This window comes from Falco biarmicus, chromosome 14 (assembly GCF_023638135.1).
Source record: "Falco biarmicus isolate bFalBia1 chromosome 14, bFalBia1.pri, whole genome shotgun sequence".
Classification (NCBI taxonomy): Eukaryota; Metazoa; Chordata; class Aves; order Falconiformes; family Falconidae; genus Falco; species Falco biarmicus.
Window position 1 is genome coordinate 3,054,187 of NC_079301.1, and position 26,106 is coordinate 3,080,292.

At 34.0% G+C, this 26,106-nt stretch overlaps 1 protein-coding gene across 1 annotated transcript in view; it reads left to right on the forward strand.

Annotated features, from left to right (window-relative positions):
• LOC130158820 (connector enhancer of kinase suppressor of ras 2-like) overlaps positions 1–26,106 on the forward strand; it is a 206,570-nt gene that overhangs the window by 138,776 nt on the left and 41,688 nt on the right. Inside the window, exons 11-14 of the mRNA XM_056359880.1 lie at positions 7,557–7,690; positions 8,339–8,544; positions 13,328–13,413; positions 14,855–15,109. Of these exons, the coding sequence (XP_056215855.1) occupies positions 7,557–7,690; positions 8,339–8,544; positions 13,328–13,413; positions 14,855–15,109 (681 nt within the window). The remainder of the gene's footprint in view (positions 1–7,556; positions 7,691–8,338; positions 8,545–13,327; positions 13,414–14,854; positions 15,110–26,106) is intronic.

Sequence of the window (26,106 nt, forward strand, 5' to 3'; positions counted from 1 at the left end):
CAAAATTATTAAAGGAAACTTTTTAAAGTTAGGAACTGTGCAAGTTTAACACTACATAACAACCTCTATTAAGTTTATGCACTTTCATAATGTTGAAGCTTCACAGAGTTGTTTTGTTTGGATCACATGATACATGAAAGTGTTTCTGAAAAAAAATAAATTAATGAAAGCAAAGCAAATCCTTCAAGACTATCCAGGCAAATTTCCTTCCTGCCTGGCATTTCCTGGATCTTTCCTTCCTCAAAGTGCCTAAATCCTACACAGCTGCTTCACTTAAGGAATTTGTGTAATCCTTGCAGCTCAGGAGTGCTGACACTTGGATTTAGAGCCATCTTTCTTTTCTCTGTGACTACCTCTGGGGGAGAGGAAAGGCGCATTATGACACCAGGAGGACATTTGAGGATCTTCAGATTTTTCTGTCATAAGTGTGCAGGAATAACATTCTTTGCTGTAGCAAGATGATTATGTATTTGCTTGTGAACTTTATATGAAGCCTTCAGTGGCAGCAAATTGGAAATTACATTTGTAACTGGGCTTCCATAGAGATCCTCTCTTTCTATTAGTGTATTGAAGAGTTGAAATTCACAAACAGTGCTAGTTCTGGAAGTGTTGTCAGTGTGAAAAAAATATGTAATGTATACATGGCACAGTGTTTTCCACAGAACATGCCAACCCCTGTTGTGGTAGCCAGATAAGTGAAAGTGCACCAAGCTATTTTTGTGGAATTATAGGTTTCTATTTTTGTTATGTGTCTTCTCCTGATGACCCAGAACACAAGAGCCCCTGAGGATCAAAGGGTGCTTTCAGTGCCATCCTCACTAGGATATGTTTCTTCTATGTCAGAAAATCGTGCTGTGAAGATATAAATATAAATCATTTTGGAAAATAAGAGTATTGCCAGTGTTACTTCTTAACAGTAGATCTTGTAATAAAATGTAAAAAAACCTCCCAACTTTAGGTCATCTTTAACATCTTTAGGTCTTCTTTAGCCTTCATGCAACAGAGGCGAGCTCAAGCATTTCAGGGCACAGTTTTTGGTTTTGCCTGTTTCCCACAGTTCTCACCTGGATCTATTTATCTCACCTGGATTGTTTATTATTGTCACCAATGACTTGGAACTAGCATGATTAAATTTCAAGATGATACTAAAGCTTGTATTTCCTGGACAGCTGACATGACAGCTTGGTGCTGCTGGAAAGGAATGATCTCACTTCCCTCTCTCTGTTCTTGGCTGCAGAATATCCTTGTCTTTGTTTGACTTTGACAGTTTTTAGACTCTCTAGATCAGTTTGATTCTTTGAATTGGTAGGAAGGCTTCTGGTTTTATTTATTTGTTTTTCTGGAGTTTTCTACCGCTAATGGAATAAAATAGCTCTTAAAGAACAGACTCTGTCAGAGGCTATGGACAGACTTTCAGAAATAAACAGAACACATTCAGCGTAGACAGAAGGTTTTATACTTGGATATAAGTAACCGGCTGTATGAATGGAGGATATGGAATGCCCAGTTAAGCAACGATCTGTAGAAAATTGTCTTATTTAAAGTAGATAAAAATTAAAACAATTCAGCAAGTGTCAGACTATCACACAAAAGGATAACGTATACGGATGCGTTATGTTTCATGGTGTGTTCCGTATATGGATCTATATATATTGCTCTGCATGTGTTACTTGTCTCATGGTGCATGTATGGATATATATAATGCACCATAAAAAATAACACATGCAGAGCAATTCTTCCATTCTGATTTTGTGTTGGTAAAAAACACAAAACAAAGGCAGTATATAATTAGGGAGTGAACAAAGGAAGCAGGATTTAAGAACTTGAAAATCAGAGGTCAGAAATAATATTTAACTCAGGTTGGTGTGCAGCAGGAATTTTTTTAAATAAAAGTTGTCATGTTTTCTATTATTTCTTAAGGCACTTATAGGTGTTATTAATACTTTTTTCCATGACAATTATGTTTAAAATTATATCACATAGTTAATTTATGAATTATTAATGATAAAAAATCCATGAAACCTTATAAAATTTATTTCTTGGTCCCATCATAGCATTCCTTTGCTGTATATAGTTTCCCTTGATGCTTAATTAACAACAGCAGAATGATAATATATGCCAAATTTCTATGCTATAATTATCTTTCAGTAAGACAATGTGTCAGTCATACCATTTTCTCCTTTTGTCTCTAGTTGGCATTATGTGACATTAGAAAACTATTTTCAATTTTTAAACTCTGTGATTATCTTCCCACTCAATATAACATGGTTCTTTCATCTGTGATGGCAAACAGCACTCTTTTTTATAAAAGTGAGCACACCAGCAACTTCATTCAAATAAAATACAACATTTATTGTATTTTTTCTTTCTATTTGCAGAAATGTTCTACAATTATTTAATCTTTCTTGTTACAACTACTTGATCCAGAATATTAGAATTTTTATTATTTGGCTTGAGGTACAGAATCTGTCAGGAGATATGAGAAGTAAAGCTTCTATCAGCAGTGACAATTTTATAACAACTCTTATGTATTAGGGAAAACATATGCTTTGCAACTTTATAAGTATCTTCAGAATAATTCTAGCTATGTAGCTCACTTCAGATTTTGAAAACCGTGTGAATTTAGAGAGATGTTGCTTTGTACAAGAGAGAAATTCTATAGCTTTGTAAGGACAGATGCTTGTAGAGTGAAAAAAGGAAAATAACAAGTTTGGTGTATACCACTCAAGTTAGTTTGCAGTTCAGAGTTAAGGTTCTGTACCCTGATAGAATTGCTCAGCTGAACTCTGAAATGAGGTGCTGCCCATTCACTTTGCTATCTCCATGAGAAATATCTTGGGCAAGGAAAGACTCGTAGCACCTTAGACAAAGAATATGCAGAAATTAAGAAATTAAGTTGTGTTCTGTTCTCTTAAGTGTCTTGTATCAGAGGAGATGGTAAACAGTCATTTCCTTTTCATCTTAATGCCACTCATGCTTTTACTGACTTCTGTCATATTCAGTTGTATTTCATTGTATCCTCTTGCTCTGAGGACAAAAATTATTACTTACACATCAAAAATGTATACATTTTAAGTTTCAAAATGTAAAAATCCACAAGACTGGAGAACACTGTGAACGTAACTGCAGGGTTTTTTACCAATTTACCAGTACGTGAGAAATACTCAACAATATTGAGAGTTCTGTTTCTCCTTGTGAGTAGTATCTTATTGCAAAAATTCAATTTTTCTGCAGCTAGACCAATTAGTCATCTGTATCACTGGCATGAATTAACCTTTTCTGACAAAAATTAAACACTATAGGAATTTATAGGGTGATATGTAGTTACAAAGCCCCATTTTCCCTTACCGCAGGCAATCCATGTAGAAGAGTGACGCCTGTGTGTTTTCTGTGAATTCACCCATCAGGGGAATTCTGGGGATTCAGTTTATTCCTTCAGGGGAGAAAGCAGAGACTCAGTACCCTATCCTTAATCTTCATACCCCCTCAAAAGGTAAGGGATGTCCATATTCAAGACTCTTGTTGCTGTACCAGCTTCCTGCATTTTGTTCTGCTGTTTTTTGCAGGATGTTCTGGGGTCATGTTTGTTGTTTTGAACAGCACTTTTGAAACAGATACATTATTTAATTATCCCAAATATATGCAAAACTCACTCAGAATCACAGCAACGTATTTTGTTCTGAAAGAGTTTGAATTTTTCTGTCTGGCAAACAATTGTTTAGTTCAGATGAATGTTGAATTTAGCATTTGTCTTTCATTTTTATTTTGGTCTTTTAGCATTGCTTAATCATTTTCCTGACAATTAGCTATTCTTATTAAAAACTTTAAATAACAACAGCAGATACCTAAAGTGTCACTTTTCAGAAGTCATCTATAAACAAATGTGTTTTCCTTGGGATTTTTTTCACCTGTGCTTTTATTTGCACACGCTTCATCAAACATTCATTTGTACACCGACATAGTCAGCATAATCACTTTAAGTAATTTTATTGGAATTGAGATATAAGACTTAAAGACTTGACTATGTCTTTATAATTGATAGTCCTGTTTGGGTTTATTTTTACTGTTTATTAAAATTGCCTTTTTTGATTTTGTATAATACTAAAATATTATATTAAATACTCTTATTAAACTATTATTAAATAAATATTGTTTTAAATAATACTAAAACACCCCTATGCTAATTTGCAGATACCTAAACCCACTGGAATTCCATGTCTGATGTTGCAGACATGGGGTGAAACTATACATCTTTGCTGCCTTCGCTCTGAGCTCCAGATCATAGAATTATATTTGCTGGAATGATCTGGGTGATGATAGAGGAGGAGAAAGTGGGTGTTCTCTTCATTAAAGACTCCCAGGCCAGATAAGTGAAGTTTTTTGTGAGCAAATAACAGAATCGCCCAATATCATTTATTTGGATCAGGTGCATCCTTTGAGAAAGGGATAGAAACAGGCATTGTTCCAAAGACACAATGTCTGGCAAATTCTTGGAAAGCACTGAAGAGAGGTATTTTTTCATGCAGAAAGTGGAGAAAATAAATAAAGCTGAGAGGGAGGAGGCAGGAGACAGCTTATCTGAGAGCAATCATGAAGCAGTGTATTTTCTTAAAAACGCACAACCCTCATATAAGCAAAGTGAACTTCAAGAGCACACACTTCTGTAAACTTGGTGGATGAGCTCTTACAGTATGCCAATCAAAAAGGGAAGAAAAAGAGCGGGGCAGGGGGAGGTGGCACTCTTTTACCATTATTTTTCAAAAGCATTTTTTGTAAAATTGTAAATGATGAATGAATTTTAGTAAGGTTAGAAAACCAAGAAGTATAATGCTTGTCTTCAGAAAGGGGAAACACAAGAGACAGGGAATTATGTGTCAATTAATATGCACAAACAGTTTGCAAGCACTTGGAAGATAACCAATGAGTAAAATCAACATGAATTTATTATGAAGAAATCATTAAACAGATTTAATGCTCTTATGTGAGCAGTTAACTGGCCTCGTAGATAGAAAAGAAGCTGTATATCTTGCTCTGATATTAATACCTTTTCTCATAAGTTTGGCATAGAGAGTTAAGGACTAGGTGAAACTGAGATTGAATGGGTGGAAAATTACTGGATAAACTTGCCTAACAAATACCTGTTAATGATTCACTTTCAAACGAAGAATGTAACTTTTAGTGTTCGACAGCTAGGTGATACACGTGGTTTTGTTCCATGTTTTCATGACAACCCAAAGGAGTTGCTTACTAAATTTGCATAGATTGCTAAACCAGGAAGGCCTGCGAATGCAATGGAGTCTTGGCTGGTAATTAAAAATGTGGAAATTCTAGTTTGGAAAACTAGAAAAAAAGCTCTAAAAATGAAATGAAGGAGGGCAAGAGTAAAGTATGCTACTGGGAAATAATAAAATGCAGTTTTAAAGAATGTGGCAACTGAATAATACAACAGTAATTCCAAATAATATGGAAATTACAGTAAAGAAAAAGTTGAATGTCATGTTGGAAGGAACAAAAATACCTGACTGAAAGACATAAACAGGAATATTAAACACAAGTGAAATAATTGTTGTGCTTTATTCAGTATTGGTACAATCTGAGCTGGGTACTGATTACACCTAGTATACACTGGGTACACATAGTCTAATCAGTTGGAAAAAGTACAGAGCATGCTACAATTCATTAATGTTTTAAAAAACAAGCCCTATAACGGAAAAATTGGGGGGGGGGGGGGGGGGGGGGTTGTATAGTTCTTGTTTTCTAGCCAAAATAAGGGGAACCAGTATTCAGAATGTAAAAAAAAATGAAAGTTTTAACTTTCTGGGATAGGAAGAACAAGAATTGAATTAAATTGAAGCAAAACCGATTATATTGCTATAAGGTCAGATATTATTAAAAATCTATCAGGAATAGAGGAATAGCATGGCTATCACCCTCTTGGGGGGCAAATTTAACAGTCATCTCTCCCCACCCCTTTTTCTGTTGTTAACTTCATTGAATATCCTGTAACCTTGAAGGCTGCTGAATATACAACCATCGAAAAGAAATTATTCATAAGAGACTTGGTATAGGTGTTTTCTGATTCTAAAATAGTTTCTGCTTGTCTTTCTGTGAGGGTGATAATTTATATCTTGACTCATGGGAAACTGTGTCCAGCTGCAGGTAAGTTGGAGGATTACTAGAATGTGTTATTATATAGTCTTTTTATTAATACTGCCACAGCAAAACTTCAGAAATAATGGTAGTATTCTGGATGTAGTGGTTGATAGTGTGTATAATGTGGTAGGACCTCATTTCCAAAGATATGAGAAAGTAAGTAGTGAATGATTCTTGTCTTTGGCAGTCAATTCTTATGCATTTATACTGATAATACAAAAGAAACCTAAAACATTTGGTTAGAATATAAGAGGCTTAACAATAAGCATAAAAGAGTAGTTTAATTTGGAACCCTGTGCAGACTGACATTCTCACCAAAAAAAAGTCTTTTTTTGGTATCCTTTTACTTTTTGAATAATGTAAAAATAATTTCAGTGTTTATCTCTAGAATATAGAAAGCCTTGTATTCAGAAAAAGATTATAATTGATCTTTGAGGCTTTCATCCAATTTTTAGGTCACTGTGTATCCCTTCCACCTGTAGAAAACGAGTTGTATCTATTCAAGCACAATTTTGTATTTGAATGGGAATTTTTCATATTAAAAACCGTAAACAATAATATGAAGAAAAGTATTTTTTATTTCTTGAATATAAACACAGACTTTACTTTGGCTGGAAAATATCCTTTGTGTATGTATTTTTCTATCCTGCACAGAATATTTGATTGTATTCCTTATAGCTATTGACTTGAGCTTCCCTACGGCCTTTGAGTAAAAGAATCGTGTTTAAATTAATTTAATTTTTTTTTAAAAAAACCTAAAATCCCAAAAGACACCCAAACGTTATTAATACCTTTAATATTTTTGATGCTCATATTTATTGCTTAGGTTAATCTATATTCCATTGCTGGTTACCATACAACCTATATATGCATCACTGTGGTACAATCATCACGGCTACAGGTTCAGTAAAAGAATAAGAAACAACAAATGACTATGAATTCTGTTTTCTTAAAAAACCCCTAGGGATTCTGTCCTCTTAACAATAAATCTTCTACTGAAACCAACATTATAGTTATGAATACTTTCATTCAGTGCAAGTATTCCAGAGTTCTGTAATTAATTTTTGTATTAATGCCATTTAATAGTGTATGTCCTTTTCCCCCATATAATTGATTTTCTGCATTGGTTAAAAATCATATTTTGATTCTGAGTCTCAGATTTTCCCATGGGATGGCTTTTAAATTAATTTCCCTGGCCTTTTGTCAGTTTCTTGCATAACTAGTCTTGAACCCTTTGGTAAAACAGCATTTCAGTAGACAACTTTTTTTTAAAGAAACCAGTAATTTGAAAAAAATGGCTACTAGAAAAAAAGATGTCAAGATTCTTAAAATTATGCACATTGACATAGTTGTTACTTGTAGCACAGAAAACAGTTTATTATTCATGTGCCTTTTTTTTACAGCCTGTAATTCCAACCAGTCCTACAAGTGGTTCTACGACACCAACAAGTACAATGGGCGTATCTTCAAAAATGGAGAACTCTGCACTCCAGGATGTTTTCATTCTCTCTCCCATGTCAGGACTTTATGGCCCCAGGTATTTACATCCTATGGAACATTAAGAAAGATGGTTTATACAACTACTCAAATCTTTAGAGACTTATAACTTCAGCTGAAGATTTTTATTATAAAATGCAAGTTTGTGACAGAACAAGGTTTGAAGATTGCTGGTGATAATACGCTGACTGCAAAGCAAGCTTCAAACAATATACCTAATAGCAACTAGTGTGAGTTAGTCATAAAGTTTTTACCCAATAGGCATCCCTATGGGGGAGAAGACAGGTTCTGTCAACTGATCCCAGAAGTGAGGGAAGAAGTCTTCCCTCACTTCTCCCCTCAGTTGTCCACTTCTTACACTTCATAGTACATTGCATATTCATTTATCACACAAAGGATTAGTTACAAGTTTTTGACTTCTAATGCAAGTTAGAATGCGTCCTCAGATAGCACTACTGAAGTTAACTTCATAAACGTGAAGTTTAACTATCTTGCAGTTAAAAAGGAACCTAAAGATTATTTCATTAATTTAAATTTGTTGAATTGAATCACTTTCATAAAATTTCTCACATATAGCATTTCAATTACAGATGTTTTTATTTGTAGTGTTTGGGAGAGACAGTTGTATGCTTAAGCTTTATCATAAAATGGTTAATTTCTCCATAATCTTCTGATTTACTGTTTTTAGGGATGAAATTGGAATAATGTCTTGTGATGACATCAGCAAATTTGGAAAGTCTGGAATGAAAGGTTCTGAGTCTCCAAGCTATTTTCTGGAGCATGAAAGTGGGAAATATTACACTTTAATTGAAGGTGAAGGCCACCCCATGGGCTCAGAGTACGAAAGAAGCAGAGCTACAGGAGTACGGAGAAGAGAAAAAACACCTACTCATGGTAGGCTTGATTTTTTTGATATTTTTTAATTTACCAAATTTACAAATTGTGCTATTAACACTGCAACACCCCTAAATATCTGTCATTCTTTGTTAGACCATAACCTGTTGGCTTTGAATACTAGACAAAAGTTTATGTGAAGGAATAATTAGTATAATTACAAACTAATGTTCATGGTCAGGAGCGTCTAAGTTACTTTATAGATTTATTCTGCAGTGCATACTTAAAAATTTCAATGATACTGAGCTTCATATTATTTGGAAGCTAGCATCTTGATTTACTCAGTTTCATTCACAAGCTCTTGGAGTTTATTCTAGTTGCAGTGTTCCGAGCTGTTAAACTTCAACGGAAGACCCGAAAAAACTTACTTTTGGTATGAAAGTATCCATAAGATGTAAGACACTCCAAAATGCAGTGCTGTATTAAATGGATGTAGTTACATGAGTAGTATCCTACAGTGCATTTGTTAATACTACAAATATATTTCAAAATCTTAGAATGAGGACTGCTGAAATATATGACCTACTAAAACAATAATTAACTTATATAGAAATTTTGTGTGTGTGTAAATCCATATGAGTGTACAGGTATACAAACATGTATGTACTTGTATATGGTATACGTATCTATGGAAAAGGTACTGCTTTTTCATGAATTGACAATATTTTTTTTTTGCCTATCTGCTAAAACTGATTTGCTTGGTGTTTGAATTTTAGAATACTACTAAAATACAGCACTGTATTCTCCATATATTTTCAGTGGTTTTGATTTCAAGACAGTTATTTTTAAAAATTTACAGACTTAAGATAAAAGATTTTTTAAAAAAAACTTGTGATTATCTCATATTTTGAAAAGGGCATTATTTCTGAGCCTTAGAGTAAGCGTTGACTCCTCCTTCCGATCATAGCATTCTGATGGTTAGGAGCTATCTTTTGAGATAAATATTCAATAAGTACTTCATTCACCTACTATGAGACTAAGGGTTTTTTTCCTTTCATTTTGCTAAAAGAAGTTGCTAAACTTTTTTGGTTTTGGTATCTAGGAAAAAGGAAACCTCTCACAAGCTCAGAGTAGTAAAGAAGTATGTGTTTGTAAAGAACACAGGTAATAAAAACATGCTGCAGTTCAATGGAAATAATACCAAAGGCAGTTACAGTGGAAGATCTAATAATAGCTGAAATGGAACACCACTGGGGAAAAAAACAGAAAAATCTTTAAGCGCTCCAGGCACAGATTCTGTTGGTCTGCCATAGAACTGGTTACTCTGATGCAGGATTTGATACTATGGATGTTATTAAATGTAGTTTCCTGTGGTTCTTTCAGTTGTTAGCACTTAGAGATGATGCAGCTTTCTTGTTCCCATTCTCAGACTGAGAATCCGTGGTTCTTACCACCATAAATGTTAGAAGAGGGTGCAAATGATGACCCCACATGCCAAACCTGAATTTGATAGTTAAGCTGTACAAATATTTTCCTAGGTCAATAAATATTTGCTGAATTTCTCTTACTATATGCATGGTATCTATGGCAGCATTTATGTAACTTACCGGGGTTACAGTTTCACCTGCATTACCTTTTGGCTAGGATCAGCTAACGAGTGATAGTTAAGCAATTTCACCTGCTGTTTTGAGAGCAGAGAGGGTAGAATTCAAGTCTGAAAACGACAGCTGCAAGGATTCTTCAAATTACGTCAAGCTCCAATGATAGTTCACTGCAGCTAGAGAGTGATAATTAGTGTAGTTAGACTTCCCCAGTGGAGGACATCCAACTTCCCAAATGGTGTTCTGGTTTTGTCATTCTAGTAGTTTAAAAGCAGTTTTATTTTATGTTTATCAATTAACAGAACTTTTGTCCTGGCTTCATAATTTGCTAACTACAGCTGGATTTATGGAAAAAAATGGCAAAGTATCAATTTTAAAATGGACAGGTTCATGTATATGCACATGTACATTACCTTTTCAGAATAATAAAATTTTAATAGATCTTTGTTATATATAGGATATTTTTAGTAAATTGTACAGCCATATATTTGGTGTTTGAAATAGCTGTAACACTGAAATGTAGGATTCCTTCTTAAATCTAGTAATATTCAGTCTTTATCTCCCTGATAAGTGATGTCACATTATTATAAAATTAGAATGAAAGATAAATTTTAACTGTGATTAAAATTGGAGTCAGATGGATGTATTTGGCTTGCTTTCATAAGTTCATGCTGCATGTTGACTTAAAATGTTGGGCTCTGTGCCCGATCCCAGTAATAAGTAACATTTTTCTTGTTTATGATGGACAGTTCAGATTTTCTGTAACTTTGAAAATCTAGAAAGAATTTGATTTTTAGGTCTGAGGAATATGCTTTTGTTTCAAAAAAAATTGCTAAACTAGAATTTTTTAAACTACAGATTAATCTGTCAACTAACAGACTCCCAAATACAGATTTTTTTCTACTGCAGGAGAATATTTTATACTTCTGACTTAAAGATATACGTTTGAACTGTGAAAGTGACAATGGGTCTTTTGGTGGAAAGACAGGGTTTATGGTAGATTGATTAAACACGTACTTGATGCTGGAACTAGGTAGCCATGGGCAAAGTAAGGAAAATAAAACCTCTGAAGTTGTTCATGGTTGAGTAGATGCTTTCATTATTGCCAGGACTCACACAAACCACTGCTCAGGAATTCCTGCCATGGTCCTACCAGAATGAAAGCAATCATTAGAAACCAGTCTCTGTTGCAGCTGGTAGGCAGAAGGATACTCAGGTAGATGAGATGCTCAGTATTGATAATATATATGCAAAATGCAAGAAGGCAAATAAGTCCATTTTCTCAAACTATGTGTGAAAATTAACCTTGTATTTATAATTGGTGCAGTATTTTTTATTTATTTTTTTTTTTAAATCGAGTGTTTACACTAATATTAGTCTGACTTTAACATGCTATGGTATTTAGAGTCCTTGTAGCAATGGATATCAAATCTCTTTATGTGCCAGAGGCAAAACCATCATAAATAAGTATTATTGTTTTCTTTCAATTTATACTGGTATACATGTACACAATAATTTTCTACTCAGAAAAATACCCAAGTTGCAATATTAAAATAGTTTATAGATTACATTTGTTTGCAAAAGAGCTTGGAATTAAAATAAGCAGTATGCAAAATCACTAGTTCCTGTGTTTGGCTTGTGTATTTCCTCTCTTAAATTTCTGGTTTTGATGTCGATTGTGCTGTGGCATCTGATGTTTTTGTTACAAATCTCTTCAGAGCTTCAGACCTTTATTCTCTTCACAGAAACACTTCTAAGTTTTATTATGGTGATCTGCACTTGTTATATGGATTCTTATTTTCATATTTTTGTTTTTTAATTTATAATCTTGTTTCTCAATCTTTTCCATATTACTGATTTCCTTTTCTTTGGTTTATGGAGGGTTTTTTCTTAATTCTGTTCTTCTAAAATCAAATTTGAGATTAGCAGTTGAATAATGCATTTGTAGTTAAAAGTAGTTTCAACTGTTAGGCAGACAGGAAAACTACGTACATTTTCCATACAATTAGATATACACAAACTTTTATGGTATGAGTGAAAGCATAATATAGGGAAATCTCAGTACTCTACGTATATGCTACCCCTTCAATTTTCATAAAATCATGTTATCCAGAAGCATACTTGTCTTATATACCTGTTTGTTCTTAAATCCTCCTAATATTTTAGTAGCTAAAAAACTGTATTTTGGAAGAATAGTGGGGGAAAAAAACTAGCATACAGATAATCCACAGAAAATACTGTCACCCTAATAATCCTGGGGAAATTGATAATGAAACTTTTGTTCACACTTAAATTCAATAATTAACCAAGAACCAGAACAGTAGCAAGATACTTCAAAAAAATGTGCTCGAGTGCTACATAAACACACTAAATTTAGTCAGCTGGCATACGGAAAAAGGAATCTTTGATTATATGGGTCAGACAAAACTTAAACCATAATCTAGAGAGTATATTTCTGTGTTTTGTGATAATAATGCACACTGACAAGGCCAAAGTGCTAATGTTTTATAGTCAGTTTTGTAATATTCCTTCTTTAATGGCTTGCTATCAGTGTTCTGCTGATACTGTAGTAAAGAATGACTAATGTACATTAATTTCTTACAGCCATAGTGCCATAAAATCATATTAATTAAAGCCCCAATGTCTAAATCTTCTTTTTTGTTGTTGTAACCAAACTGCACACCATGCTTCCTTTTTAAGGCATTTGGAATTAATGTTCCTTGAAATGAGATCCCCTCATTAGCCACCATGGGATTTTCCAGGCCAGATAGGTTTTACTGTTTAACTGATAGATATGTAATGTTGTATCAGTATTCATAGTTATGATAATTAATATTAATTAATTGATATTAATATAATGATGTATAAATACTTTTACTAAAGCATATTAGTTTCTTTAAAAACTGATTCTCTCTTTATTCCAAAACACCTATTTAATGTGTGAGCAAGTTTTTAAGAACACAGTTGAAAAATAAATTTGTAATCTTCTTTACGTTTATAAGTGATTTCACCATAGTCACATAGGTACTTTCCTTCAGATCGGTATAATGAAGAGGAAAACCCAGCATCAGGCGATGCTTAATTGATCTTGAATGCTACAGCTTTCATAATGCTTCGGTGCTGATAAAAAGGATTGCTGTGAAGGGTCATGTCATGCCTGTGATTTATAGACATTACTTATTCTACAGCCTTATATTTTTAGTCTTCAAAAATTATATTGGTTTATCTTGAATTGTTTCCAGGAGATTTAAGGCCTGTTTCTATGCCTACTGAATATAGTTGGATAGGGGAGTCAAAAGAACAAAACATGTTCAAGAGGGGAAGCAGAGGTGAGTATTTTTTTTTGCCCATTCTCTAAGATTTTTCTTCTTTGTTACTTAAGAAGCATGAAGGTATCATCACAGGAACCAATTTTCCTGAGTGTCACAGAGAATATAAAAAAGCCTGTTTACTGTCTGGGGTTTGGTGTTTCTATTTCTGAAAATTTAAAAGTTTGTATTAGTTGGAGGGATTTACTCTAATTCTAGTACAAAGATAAATAAACATCAAGGGAAAAGACTTATAACATTCAGATATATGTTAATTGCAATCAGTTCTTAATCTTCACATTTCTGGAAAACAATGGTGTTCTAGAAGTAAGGTAATGTCCTTTGAGACACACTTTGATTAGTATGAATAAATATTTGAAACCAGAATCAGCGGTTGTACTGTCAGTGTTCAGACCAGCAGTTCTAATCATATAAACTTCTATTAATTCCAGTGGGAATTATGAACTTTGGAAGAAGCATGGTGATAGCAAAGTTTTTTTTTTTTCTATTTTTCCTCTGTTAAAAAGCAATTATATAATTCAAAATATATTCTTCCAACATGCAAATATATTTATTCCTATGTTTATTGTTATGCCAATTGTTAAAGATTCTTAAATAAATACTGTTTTAGGCACACTGTGGGTAGCTGAAAGGAGTTCAACTTGACTAGTTACAATGTGACAAAATTGAATTACATTCTTGAAAATTAATACAGGATTTTAAACTACCTTTTTCAGTAATCTTCCATTCCAAGAGAAAATAAATATCATTTAAGGCACAAGCCTTTTCTGATTTATTCCAAATACGCTGATTTATGTTTAGTTTGTATTTCACTGTTATAAATTCCTTTCCTTAGACTTGATGCCTGGTCAGTTCCCATTTTGAAATTGTTCCCAAGTATACCGTGCATCTCCTTAAGACCATTATTCCAATTTGTCGGGTTCCTTGAAATTACAATCCTTGTCCCTGGAATGGTCCCAGAGATGCTTCCTGCTTGGTACAATTTACAAATATTTTATGTGTTAGCCACTTTCACCTCAAATGGCAGAGAGGCATCAGTAAATGTGGCACTGAGTCCAGTGCGAGCCCTCACAATTCATTTGACATTCACATCAGTCTTTCTGCTTTAATAGTACTGGGTGTTGATCTTTGGCATTTCACTGAAACCTTTTGGCTGTATTTAGGTTTTCTTTGTTACACAAGCCATACGATGTGGACTAGCTTCATGCCATCTGTCATGCAAGGACCTGGGTATGCTCCACCATCTTTCAGTGCCTAGGTTTTGTGCCAACTACTTAGTTTGCACTTGATTGGAACCTTGGTGCAAATAAGTTTGCAGACGAAAGAGCTTCAGAGAAAAGTGGGGAATTAACCAAATTGACAATATAGATGCAGCCAAAATGGTTCTCTCTTTATTTCCTCTTACTAATGTTTTTTTTTCTTTTTTTTCCTCTAACAACTGACTCTGAGAATTCACTCCTGCGGTATCTGAGTGATGACAAGATACTGGTTATCCAAGAAGAGCCTTTGACACAAAAAGACAACAAAAGGGACACAGGTCGTAGGTCAAGAAAAAAGGGCAAAAACACAAGCAGTCCAAACTACCCTATTAGTCCACCTGTATTGACGTCTACTATTAATGTTAGGCTCGAGCCTGGACAGCAAGATGTCTTGAATTTCTCACTAGCAGAAAACAATACAATTCCACTTTACCATGTAAGTACATAACAAAATATTTTTTTTTTACCTATTACCTATTTTTTACCTAAAAAAACTATTACCTAAAGTACATGGAAAACACTACAATATTTTCTTTTCAGGATTGATACAACTATAAAGGCATATTCTTCTACTGTGTGTTGTAATGTTACATTCTATAGCCCAAGAAAGCTGATTAATGTCAGTATCACGATAGATTTCACTTAAAAACAGCCTAGACACAGTGCAAAAATGAAAGGCAAGGACCATTTGATATTGGATGCTTCAAGTAAAATACTGCTCTTAATTACTCAGTTTCACTGAGTTTAGTTTAATTTGACCATATTATTTTTTCAAAAGTTCATAAGGATCTTATACTCAGCTTCTGGTAATAATTATAGATTAGTCTATATGCTTTTATATTTCCACTTCAAGCACTATGTCTTGTAAAGACAGATAAGCTTAATGGAGTTACTGTTTATTTAAATTGCAGTACCATGGCAACAATCTAGTAACATGAATTTGTTCGTACTGATAATGGAGGAAATATTTTGGACTAAAACCTATGGAGACAATATAATTAATCAGATGAATGACCAGCCAGTTCTTGTAGCTACTGTGAGACAGCACTAGGTTCTCCTGACTGTCAGCTAGTGCAGAATTTCACTGTACTGATCTGGATGTCTTGAAATATTCAACAGCCTTTCAGAGATCAGGCCTCACAGCTCATGCTTTGTATGTGCATATTGCTTTTTATAGAAGCATTCTTGAATTTTACTCATAGTCCTACCATTTGGAGGGGACTGCTCCATTCTCATGACACAGAGTAGTAGCTTCAAAGTATTTTGTGCTCAAACCTTACTATCTTGAGGGCAGTTTTTACTGAAAAAGAAGCCTATTTCCTCCCCACATTTGTATGGAACCTTGCAAAGGTGCATTTATTTTCTAATCATGGTGCATTTTCTTCTAGAAAGATATAAGTGAAAAAGCAGAACTTGTAGCAAGTTTCTTCAGACTTTTCTGCATTTGGGGCTTCTATTTGGTGCTTCTCTCTTTGAGCAAAATCTTGGGAGATAACTGCATTTGCATCAAGTCTGAGAAGGTTCACCTCAGGGGTGAAATATAGCCATTGATTCATCTCTGTTGCTGCAAGCTGTCAACATTTTATAGCCTGAAGATCAGATACTTTTATTATGACTTCAGGAAATTTAAGTTTTCCTTTCCTATGCCACTTCAAATTAGTATTTTTGGAAAAGGAGTAAGATCTTTTTCTCCAACTTCAGAGAAAGTCAGGTAGTTTATAAATCAAGTCATGTGATTGTTTAGCAGGAGATATTTATTCTGTCCATAAACTTACAGAGATAATCAGGATCACAAAGTCAAAGAAAATTATTTCAAATCCAGAGAGAAAAGCAGTAGCTAGTTTACTAGGATGAATGAGAAAATTATTATGCAATTCTGCAAAAAAACCTGAACAATATTTCATTACTTGGTAGATTAATCAATTTGTTCTAGTTAATTTTTGGAAGAGTGATGCTGACTTCCAAAGAAAGGAAAATGGGATATATGTGGTAAAATGCTAGTTGCACCCTTTAAATAATGGTAGTTGTTAGTAAAGTTCCCAGAGTCAAGCCTGTTGTCATGTGATTTATTTTTCATCATCAATGCAAACTCTATTTAAAGTCCTAAGTCCTGGGAAAGTTAGGATAAAGGTTGCTGTTTAGTTCAGTTAAACCTGAATTTAATGCTTGGAGTTTTTTAAGAAATCACCAAATTGAATCAGCTCTATTGCCCTTCTAGCCTGGCAATGAAAAAAGTCTTAACTTCAGGGGAAGGTATAAGGAGGCAGATACTGAGCAACAGACAAATCTCACCAAAGTAGTCAGAAGCTGGTAGTCCTGAAGTGAATACTCTTTCAAAAATAAAACTGGCATTTCTCTTGAAGATTAACATGCCACATACTCACCATGATTTCAGAAGTGTATATTATATTGCACAATTTCCATACCATCATATAAGCTTTATGTTCTATATAGCAGTCTGCAAATCACTCTATACAGAAAAAAAACCAGTTGTATATTATAGAAATATTATCTTAAATGTCTGTGATATTATAATACACAGATTTAAACTGTTTTTGTTAATTGTTTTCTGTTGGTAAGTCACAGTGACTAGGAGCAGTTCTTCATTCTGTGGCTTTCATTGTGTATTAAGAGAAATGCAATTATTTGAAACAGACATGATAAATTAATAATGTGATATTGTATGATAACACAATAAATATGGAAAAAGAACCTAAAGATATATGTCAACTGTAAAGGGTCTAAAGGAAAAGCAGGAAACTGGAAAAAAGGTGGTATCATGGGTGGCAAAAACATTACATGTAGCGATTGATCTACTCAAAAAGCCAGTGCAGCACGTGTTTCATAAACTATTATACTGTGTAGTAATTACAGAGGAGGACACGTGTAAAATGATTATTCATGGACTGACAAACTGGTTTGAATTCTTTTATCATCTAAATCTTCTGAACAACATTAGAGATGGACCTTTGCAGTCCTTCAGGAGATAGTCATAGGAATCGGAATATCTCAGGCACTTAGTCAACTGCCTTCTAAATATACAAGAGGAACTGAGTCAACAAATATACAAGAGTTGCTGACACAGGTTTTGTGGGTTCTTGCCAGTACAGAATCATTTGTATTAACAATGTCTTTCCACTTTGAATACTGAAAGAATTCTGAAAAGCAAAGCAAAAAAATTAGCATATCTATCCTAAAAGATAGCTACTGAGAATGGAAACATTAGATATCAAAGAATGTTTAATGGCATCTTGATATCAAAAAGGAAGAGAAAAATATCAGGTAGTTGTGTTTCTAGGTAGAAATTTAGGTTTTAAGTAGTCATTTCCTTAATATCTAAAGGTGTTTACCAGGATTTTCATAAACATTTTAATATATTTACTTAATTGCATAATGAGATTTTATTCTATCAAGAGTTCATTCCACAAGACTAAGGTAAAATGAAGATACTTCTAAACCTTACCTAACTAAATTACCATAAAACAGCTTTTGTTACTTCCGTATTAAAAAAACCCACACAAAACAAAAAAAAAAAATTCTGAGAACTTACCTCTTCCTTCCTCTTCTATTCTATGTTTTGTTTTTTCTCAGCTGTCTGGCAGCAGTAGTATTAGATGAAAAAACTGATTTAGTTTTTTCATTTGCTTTTTTGGTTTTTTTTTTTTTTTTTTTTTAATGGAAGTCAAACCTGCATAACTGTTATAATCAAACTCCCATGAATTCCTTTACCCTTAACACATGCCCAGAACAACTTTTAGATATATTTCAACCCAGATAAATGCTTTGGAAAAATGAGATTATACTGTTAAATATGATCTTAATCATCCTTAGTAAAGGGAAGGTGATAGTGTCTTGTAAGCAAACAAGTATGGCATTACGGAAGGAGAAATTGAGATATGCAATGTCATTTAGCCTTTGCTTTATTTTCTAAGCACTTACATAAATACATACACACACACACACAAAAAAAAGGCACTTATCTAACAGTAGTTTAAATTACCAGACATCGATGTAAGAATTTTTACAAAATTGGTAATTGCATAGATTCACCACTAGATTGATGCTTTGGAAGGAATGTTGATTTGGAACCTAAAATTAAACAATTAGACTGATTTCATAAGTTGCTGTGAGGATGCAGAGTTACTATATAAAATGGATATTTAGGTAATGCAATATTGGCAGTATGCCCAGGATATAAAATGATGCATAAAGCTAAGTTGCAGGAAAATATTACTGTCAAGAAACACTGCCCCTTTCAGGACATATTTATAACTCTAATTTTAATTGATATGCAATTCTGTAATGCATGTTAGACAATCTGAGGAAGAGTCAATTACAACAAGGTTGTTAGAATTAATTATTAATCAATAGAGTATTTATTAGAACGTGACTTCCTATGTTTTCTAATGCTTCACTTCTGACGTGATATTGTTTACCAGATTAAGCCTATACAGTGAGGCAGATGTAAGTATCACAAAAGTATATCCATTATAGCATTGTGGAAATATACTATTGGAACATACCCTGGGCTTACAAGAATAGAGTTAAAATGTGAATACGTTTTTGGTTTGTATTACCAGAGCTCATTCTGAAAAAAGTTAACTTACCAAGTAGGACTCCTGCACAGTAGACCAGATGTACGTGAGAAACTTCTCATTTTGCATTTTTCACCATTAAAAACCCCACAAAAATTCTTTTATGGAAAACACTCTCCATCCTTAAACTAATGTTCAGGATTTTAAAAAACTCTAATGAACTGTACATTTTCTACTGCTTGGTTACATTTTGAGGTATGGGATCCAGCTTCTGTCTAAAAGGAATACTGAAGTTCTTATTCCAGACCCAGTCTGAAAATTCACATGGTGTTCAACTTTGTGGTTTTACTGCCTCAGATTTCCACTAGTTTCAGAAGCTCAGAAATCTAATTTGCTGGTTACTACTTTAAATTCTCAAATAAGATAATGATCTCTCATCTGTTTTTACTTGGCAATAAATGTTCTGGGCCTATTATCTTCAAAGTAATTGGATATTTTGTTTTGTAGTGTCATATATTAAGAAATTGGATTATAAACTATTGTATCTTCTAAATTTTTTGTGAATTAAAATTCAGTGTGTAGAAGAGACTTAATTTTTAATGAAGTTTACGATAGATTCTTTTGTTTCGATATTCCCTACATAGTAAAACAGAAATAATGGCTGCTTTAGGGTAGTCATTGAGAATGTTATGGCAGTAGTCACTTTTTATTTTAAAGATAATTTGAAGCATTATAGTAGTTTAGGATTAGTCATTGTTTCACAGCACTTGCTTAACTTGCTTTTTATTTTCTTCCTGCTGATCACAGGAAGTTGGTAATGCATGCCTTTTAGCACAGAATTACGTAAATGCTATTTAGCTGTTCTTGGAGCTGCAGAAGGCAGCTTCACAAACAACATAAAGTTTAATGGTACATGCTGAAATGTGTGCAAAAACAATGTAGATCTTTTCTTTTTCTGTAATGCATGCATGCTGGGATGTGCCAGATGTTCCAGACACTTTTTTTGGATGCTAGGCAGTCTGAGTGCCACTATGATAAGGATAATAATTCAGATAGTCTGGAAGAATCATATGTATTCAGCTCCATATGACTGAAGGAGCAGTCTTTTATTGCCAATTTTGTAGGAGAAGCGCTCATATTTTATTTCTTCCTTCCTGGTTTTGCAGGAAGAAACAAAACTTTGCTAACTGCCACAGATAAGTATTACTTTCTTCAGAGTTTTATTTCCTTTCTGAATTGCTGGGGAAAAAATCTACCTTTTGCTTTTCATTTAAGTATCTGTAATATGGAAAACCTTCTTTCCCTAACTTGCAACTATGTTGAGAAATCACTATGAGGATGGTTATGTGGAATCTAGCTGCTCAGAGAAGCTAACATAAGCCTTTCTAGTCTCTGTAGCTTCAGACTGATTCTGTCCATTTGTATTGATTTTAATAAGGTTATTTTGCATTTGTACTGTGCCATAACTGTGCACACGAAGGCTTGAGCTAGCAATTATTGTAAGATGGATCCATCAGTAGCAATGTCCAATAAAAATTTCCTTACTGTTCTGTTCAGACACGATTCTCTAGACTACACTGTTCATTAATCTATAAACAGTTCAAAAGGGAAAAAGCATTCAACAGTACAAGGGAAAATAAAGGGCAATAAAATGTTGATATGTTCTTTTTTTATTAATCATGTCAACAGTTTTTAGATTTCCACATTCACTTAGTAATAGAGAACTTCATAATCAACCTGAATCCAGGAAAAAAAGGCCTAAAACAGTGTTCGTCTAGAATTATGGTTGTCCTTGATTTTTATAGAAAACAGTTATTGGTAGTAAGGAGAAGCAAGAAGGCAGTTGGATTTGTGTTGGGTTTTAGTCCTGAGCAACTTACTCCATAAAGTAAGTTCTGTCATATGCTGAAAAGTTTTGCCTGTGAGTTCCACTGCACTAAAGAGTTTAAATCACCATTGAATCTGAACTTTCAGTACTGTTTGTGTATAATGCAAAGTGAAAACCATTTATAGATTCTCTAAACTAGACCAAATTTAGCGCATGTATCTGCACAATGCAAACCAGCGTTTGTTTCAGATACACCTTTTCAGATCCGGAAGCAACTTAGAAAAATTATTGAGTTTACTCCTGAAATAATATACTGCATCTTGACCCAAGCATAATACGTCCATCCGTCTCTACAGAGCACTGTGAAGCTCAGCTACGGTACAAGTATCTCCATTACGTGTTGTAGACCTGTCAGGCTCGTCATGCTGTATGTCAGGACTGGGCCTGGAATTTTGTGTTGACCACGCTGCGCTGGTTAGGAATGATGTATTTCCACTGGCCTGTGATACCTGCTTCAGCAAGTCATCTCATGAGTGATCTCTTAGTGAGACAGGCGATGTATTATTGCTTGCTTCCAAATGTTTAGGCTACCTTGTTTGTTTTGAATTCTTTAAATTGCTAGTTCTATTAGGACGCTTTACAGCATGACAGCTTTCTTTATCCAAACATACACGTTTTTGTAAGTAATTTTGCTGTATTAGAGAATATTTAAATTATGTTTTTCTGCAGTCTTCAAATGAACAACTATAAATGACCAATGAAAGTTAGCAAATGAAGCATTCATTAACCTACTGTATCTTCATGTGTAAATTGCTATTCGTGAAGCATTCCTGGAGTCCTTTGACTCCAGAAAGTCACAACAGAGCTAAGACTTAGGTCTCTGTCCTCTCCCTCTTTACCTTCTCAGTAGGCTTCCTACCTTCCACAGCAAGAGAATGAGAACAAGGTTTTGGTGGACAAGAGAGAACATTGAATGACACAAAGTCAGGGCAGGATCGTAGGTAGCCTATACCTAGAGGAATGGGGAAAGTGAGAAAAAGGAATGGGGAGGAATTGACTGTCTTCTTCCCAGACCTGTGTAAATTCTTGAGCTACACCCCATCCTTACAACTTCAGCTACTCCCCTTCTGCCACTTCCCTTCCCTTTCCCATGGAATCCTGTGCAGCAAAATCACTGCTGAATATTGGCTGTTCTTAACTTCTCAGCAAGAAAATGGTTGTGCTTTGTGACAGTGGAAAGTTGCAGTTCCAAATACATTCCATCTCTAACAACCAAATCTCATGTGATTGGATTTCCGACTGTATTACAGCTCTGAACACTTCTCTTCAAGAAGAACTGCATTATGTTTTTCATGGGAAACAGATGAAACTTCACTGTAGCTTTTCTTAAATGGAATTAAATTCTACCTTGTAATTTTTCTGTGATGAAATAAAATTCTGTTCTCTAAACTTTAGTGGCTAGTTCCAAGTGAATGTCCACTTCACTTGCTCTACATCTTGTTTAAAATAAAGATTTTAAATTAGATTTAATTAAAATTACATCAAATTAAGTTTTGGAGAACACAAATATATTTACAAATTAATGTGCTGCTTTTCTTTGACCAAAAGAAACACCGCCCGTTTCTTTGGAATGCAGTATTTATTCTTAGTTTTTGAAGAAAGAAACTTTTTTACTGGGGAGTTTTTTTCAGGCTGTGTGTGGATATTTTTGTTTGTTTACCTTTTACACCTTTGTTCAGATTAAACCTCCCTTAAATTTCTTTAATTTTGTTTAATTAAAAAAGTGCATTGATGGGGACAAAGGTAGGCTATGATCAACATAAAATACAGTTTACCCATTGTAGTGATTTGACCTTTAGGACTATTCTACTTTGCTACATAAAATAAATTGTTAGCTACAACATAGTCTTCCTTTAGATATTCTTTTAGAATACTTTTTTTAACCTTGTGTATAATCTGACATAGCTTCTGTTTTGGATGTAACATTTTTCCAAAAACTGGAACTTCCATTCTGTTAAAAATTTTGCTGCTTTCTCTGTTACCTACTACGTGCCAACATAATGTTTATACTGTACACATAATTATAAATTCTGAGTAGATATTTTTCTTCTGTCTTTAGTTAATTTTCTTACCTGTCATCTTGTTTTTTTAGCATAAAAATTGAGTACCTCTGAACTGTACCCAGATGTAGATTGCATGAGATTGTTTCCTGTCTCTATTATCTCTCCCCTCAGTGACAGTGTGTGGATGAAAAACCTCAAAAGCTGCTCTCATTTTTAGCTGAGATAATAATTTTGCAAGTGTATTCAATGGGTTAAGCAATAGCTCACTGAGCTAGAGAGATAAGTGAAGCCCCTGGCAACAGGGCTACTGTTTCACTTTTGAACAAACATAATTTAAAGAAATGCTTAGGATAATGAATATGTGAGTTAAGGAAGCAGCAGAAGCAATATTTTTTGTAGGGGATTCAATATCTGAGTATAGAAGAGTGGTATTCATAATAAAGGTAAAAATCTTTTTTGCATCTGAAGAAATTGCATATCTAGATGGAATTAATATATTGCATTTGACCACTGGATTTTGTAAAACTTATTATCAAACTAGTCTAATCTTATTGCCAACTATTGTAGTCTCTTCCACTAGTAAACAAGTAAACAATGACTTCTGAATGTTTTTACACTATCTCTACAGTTCAGGGTCCTTTTCCATGATCCATGCAATTACTCCTTAGGGGAAAATACTTCTTTTCATTATGAAATCCCAATTAGAGGGAATTATTTTTTTGTTATCAGTTATTTATTGAAATTTCAGGTAAAATAGTAGGAGTTTCTACAGATTTTGCTTTGGGAGAGGATCATCAGACTGTTTCTTAGACCATATAGGCCTTACTGTCCTTTCGTTTCTACTTGTGCAAGACAGAAGTAGATCAGCTGAAATCCCTAGAGCTACATAAATATGGAGCTGACTAAAGAAGGCTGATAGGTGCCAGTGACCTGAATTTCACAGAATTTGTTTTATAGTCTGTGACAGCATGACAAGACTAGTGCCTCCTGAGCCTCCCACACGTCTGCTAGTCATGAAAGTGGCCTTTTAGTAAGATGGAGTAAAGTTGTAGTTTGCCAACTAGAGTAAGGCAATTTGCTTTCTAAATAGCAGGAACTGTTAAGAAGCAACTACTCAGAAAAAGGAGATAGAAGGCTGCTGAAACTGCAGACAGGGGTCTACCACATAAGTCAATGTCAGTATTGTATCTGTGCATGTAATTACAATTACATGAGAAAATTAATTATAGCTATACGTATGCATCTACAGAAATGCCAGTGCGGGTTTTTTTCCTTATGTGCTATCAGAAATCCTTTTTTAAGGTTGGCATTTCAAGCTAGCAACAAGATTGAACTCCAGTGACAGCTTCTTTGGGGATACAAATAGTCGAATAAAAGGTCATACACATCTGTAGTAATCCCTAGTGCCCATACTTAAATACTAGTAATAATATGTGTTGATCAGGAGTAGATATTTTTTCCTAATAACTTAAGTATTGATAAAAACATAAATGGTAATAAATATTTTTTTTGCCTTTCAAGTACTTTTATCAGTTACTTTCTCCCTCTTCTATACAGATAATCTTCTTTGTTTTTTTCTGAATTACAGTGAACTAATAATCAGTTACAATTTGCAATACCTGAGTAGTTGACTCATTTTCTTTTTCCCACTACTATAGAACCTTTGTAATATTTCTCTACTACAGACTATGTTTCAGTTAATTAGATTGAATTATACAGTATCTTTGAAAATTAGTGCTTGTTAATGCAAAAAATCAGTCGTGTTGAAAGACCTCTAAAAAACATTTTTTATTAGCCCAATCACATTTCATTCTAGTGTCTTTTTCAGTCTAATACATGCAAGTTCACAACATCCTAACAATTGTTTACAGCTGTACTAATGGAATATATCTGATCAAAAGGAATCTTGCAACCATAACCCAAGGTGATCACCTGTGATACTGTTGTTCTTTGTGCATTTTTTGGAAGGAAGGAACTGGACTGGTTCTGTAGTATTAGTGAAAATTTGTAATACAGGTGATGAAAAGAAGATGGCCAGCACAGTGTGAATAAGGAGGGCTATTTTAGCTTTGTCAGGGAAGGGAGTGTGGGATGAGTCCCATCTGGGAGAGGAAGTGAATAAACCCTGATTTGGAAACACTGCTTTTACTTGGGGAGCAGTTTCAGGAAAGAAAGAAAAGCCTCTATTAATTACGAAATGGCATAGGAAACAAACTGAATAAATTATTATTCCTACCTTTAGCTGCTAAAATTAGTAACACTTGAAAGCAGAGGGATGTAAGAAGACAATCTTTGAGCCTTCTAGTATGAATAAATTCTATTTTTGTAACAGTAGTATAGGTAGTGCTGCTGTCAAAGCTCTTTTACTCTGTTAGCCACACAGTGTTTTACCAGGATGTCCACAGTATTTTCAGGGATGATCAGATTGCTTCATTCATATTTATTAGTGCATTAGCAGCAGTAGAAATCTGACATTTATTATGCAGCATTATACATTAGCTCCTCAAACAGATATTTTGCTTTAGATGTATGCTGTTATCTCTTACAGTCTGCTTCAAGAATATATGACTATTTCGAGATGCTATATTTTCAGTTTTGTAGGCTCTTTAGGCTAGATTTCAGTGTACTCTAAGGAGAATTAAGTTGTTTATAGCACTCAGGAAAGGTTGTTAGTTTTGTGTACTCAATTACTCAATGGGGAGCTCCTACCTTTGCCTGGTTTCAACAAGCTATGTGGGAGAACTCTGCTTTTACATGTAAGGGCACTGTTTCACTACTTTTAACCAACTAAATTCTCTTATTTAAACAGTGTCCATTTTTGTTACTCACTTTTGCTAGAATAATTTAGCTGAATCGGTCACCAGCACAATTAAAGGGTAGTATTTAATGTAGCAACCAGAGAAAATGAAAAGTTAGTTGTAAAATTCATAGCATCCGCATTATTGTGGAAAGTAAAAGACAGCAAATCCTATAAGAATGAGAACTTTTAAGTGTGTCATTGTAGACA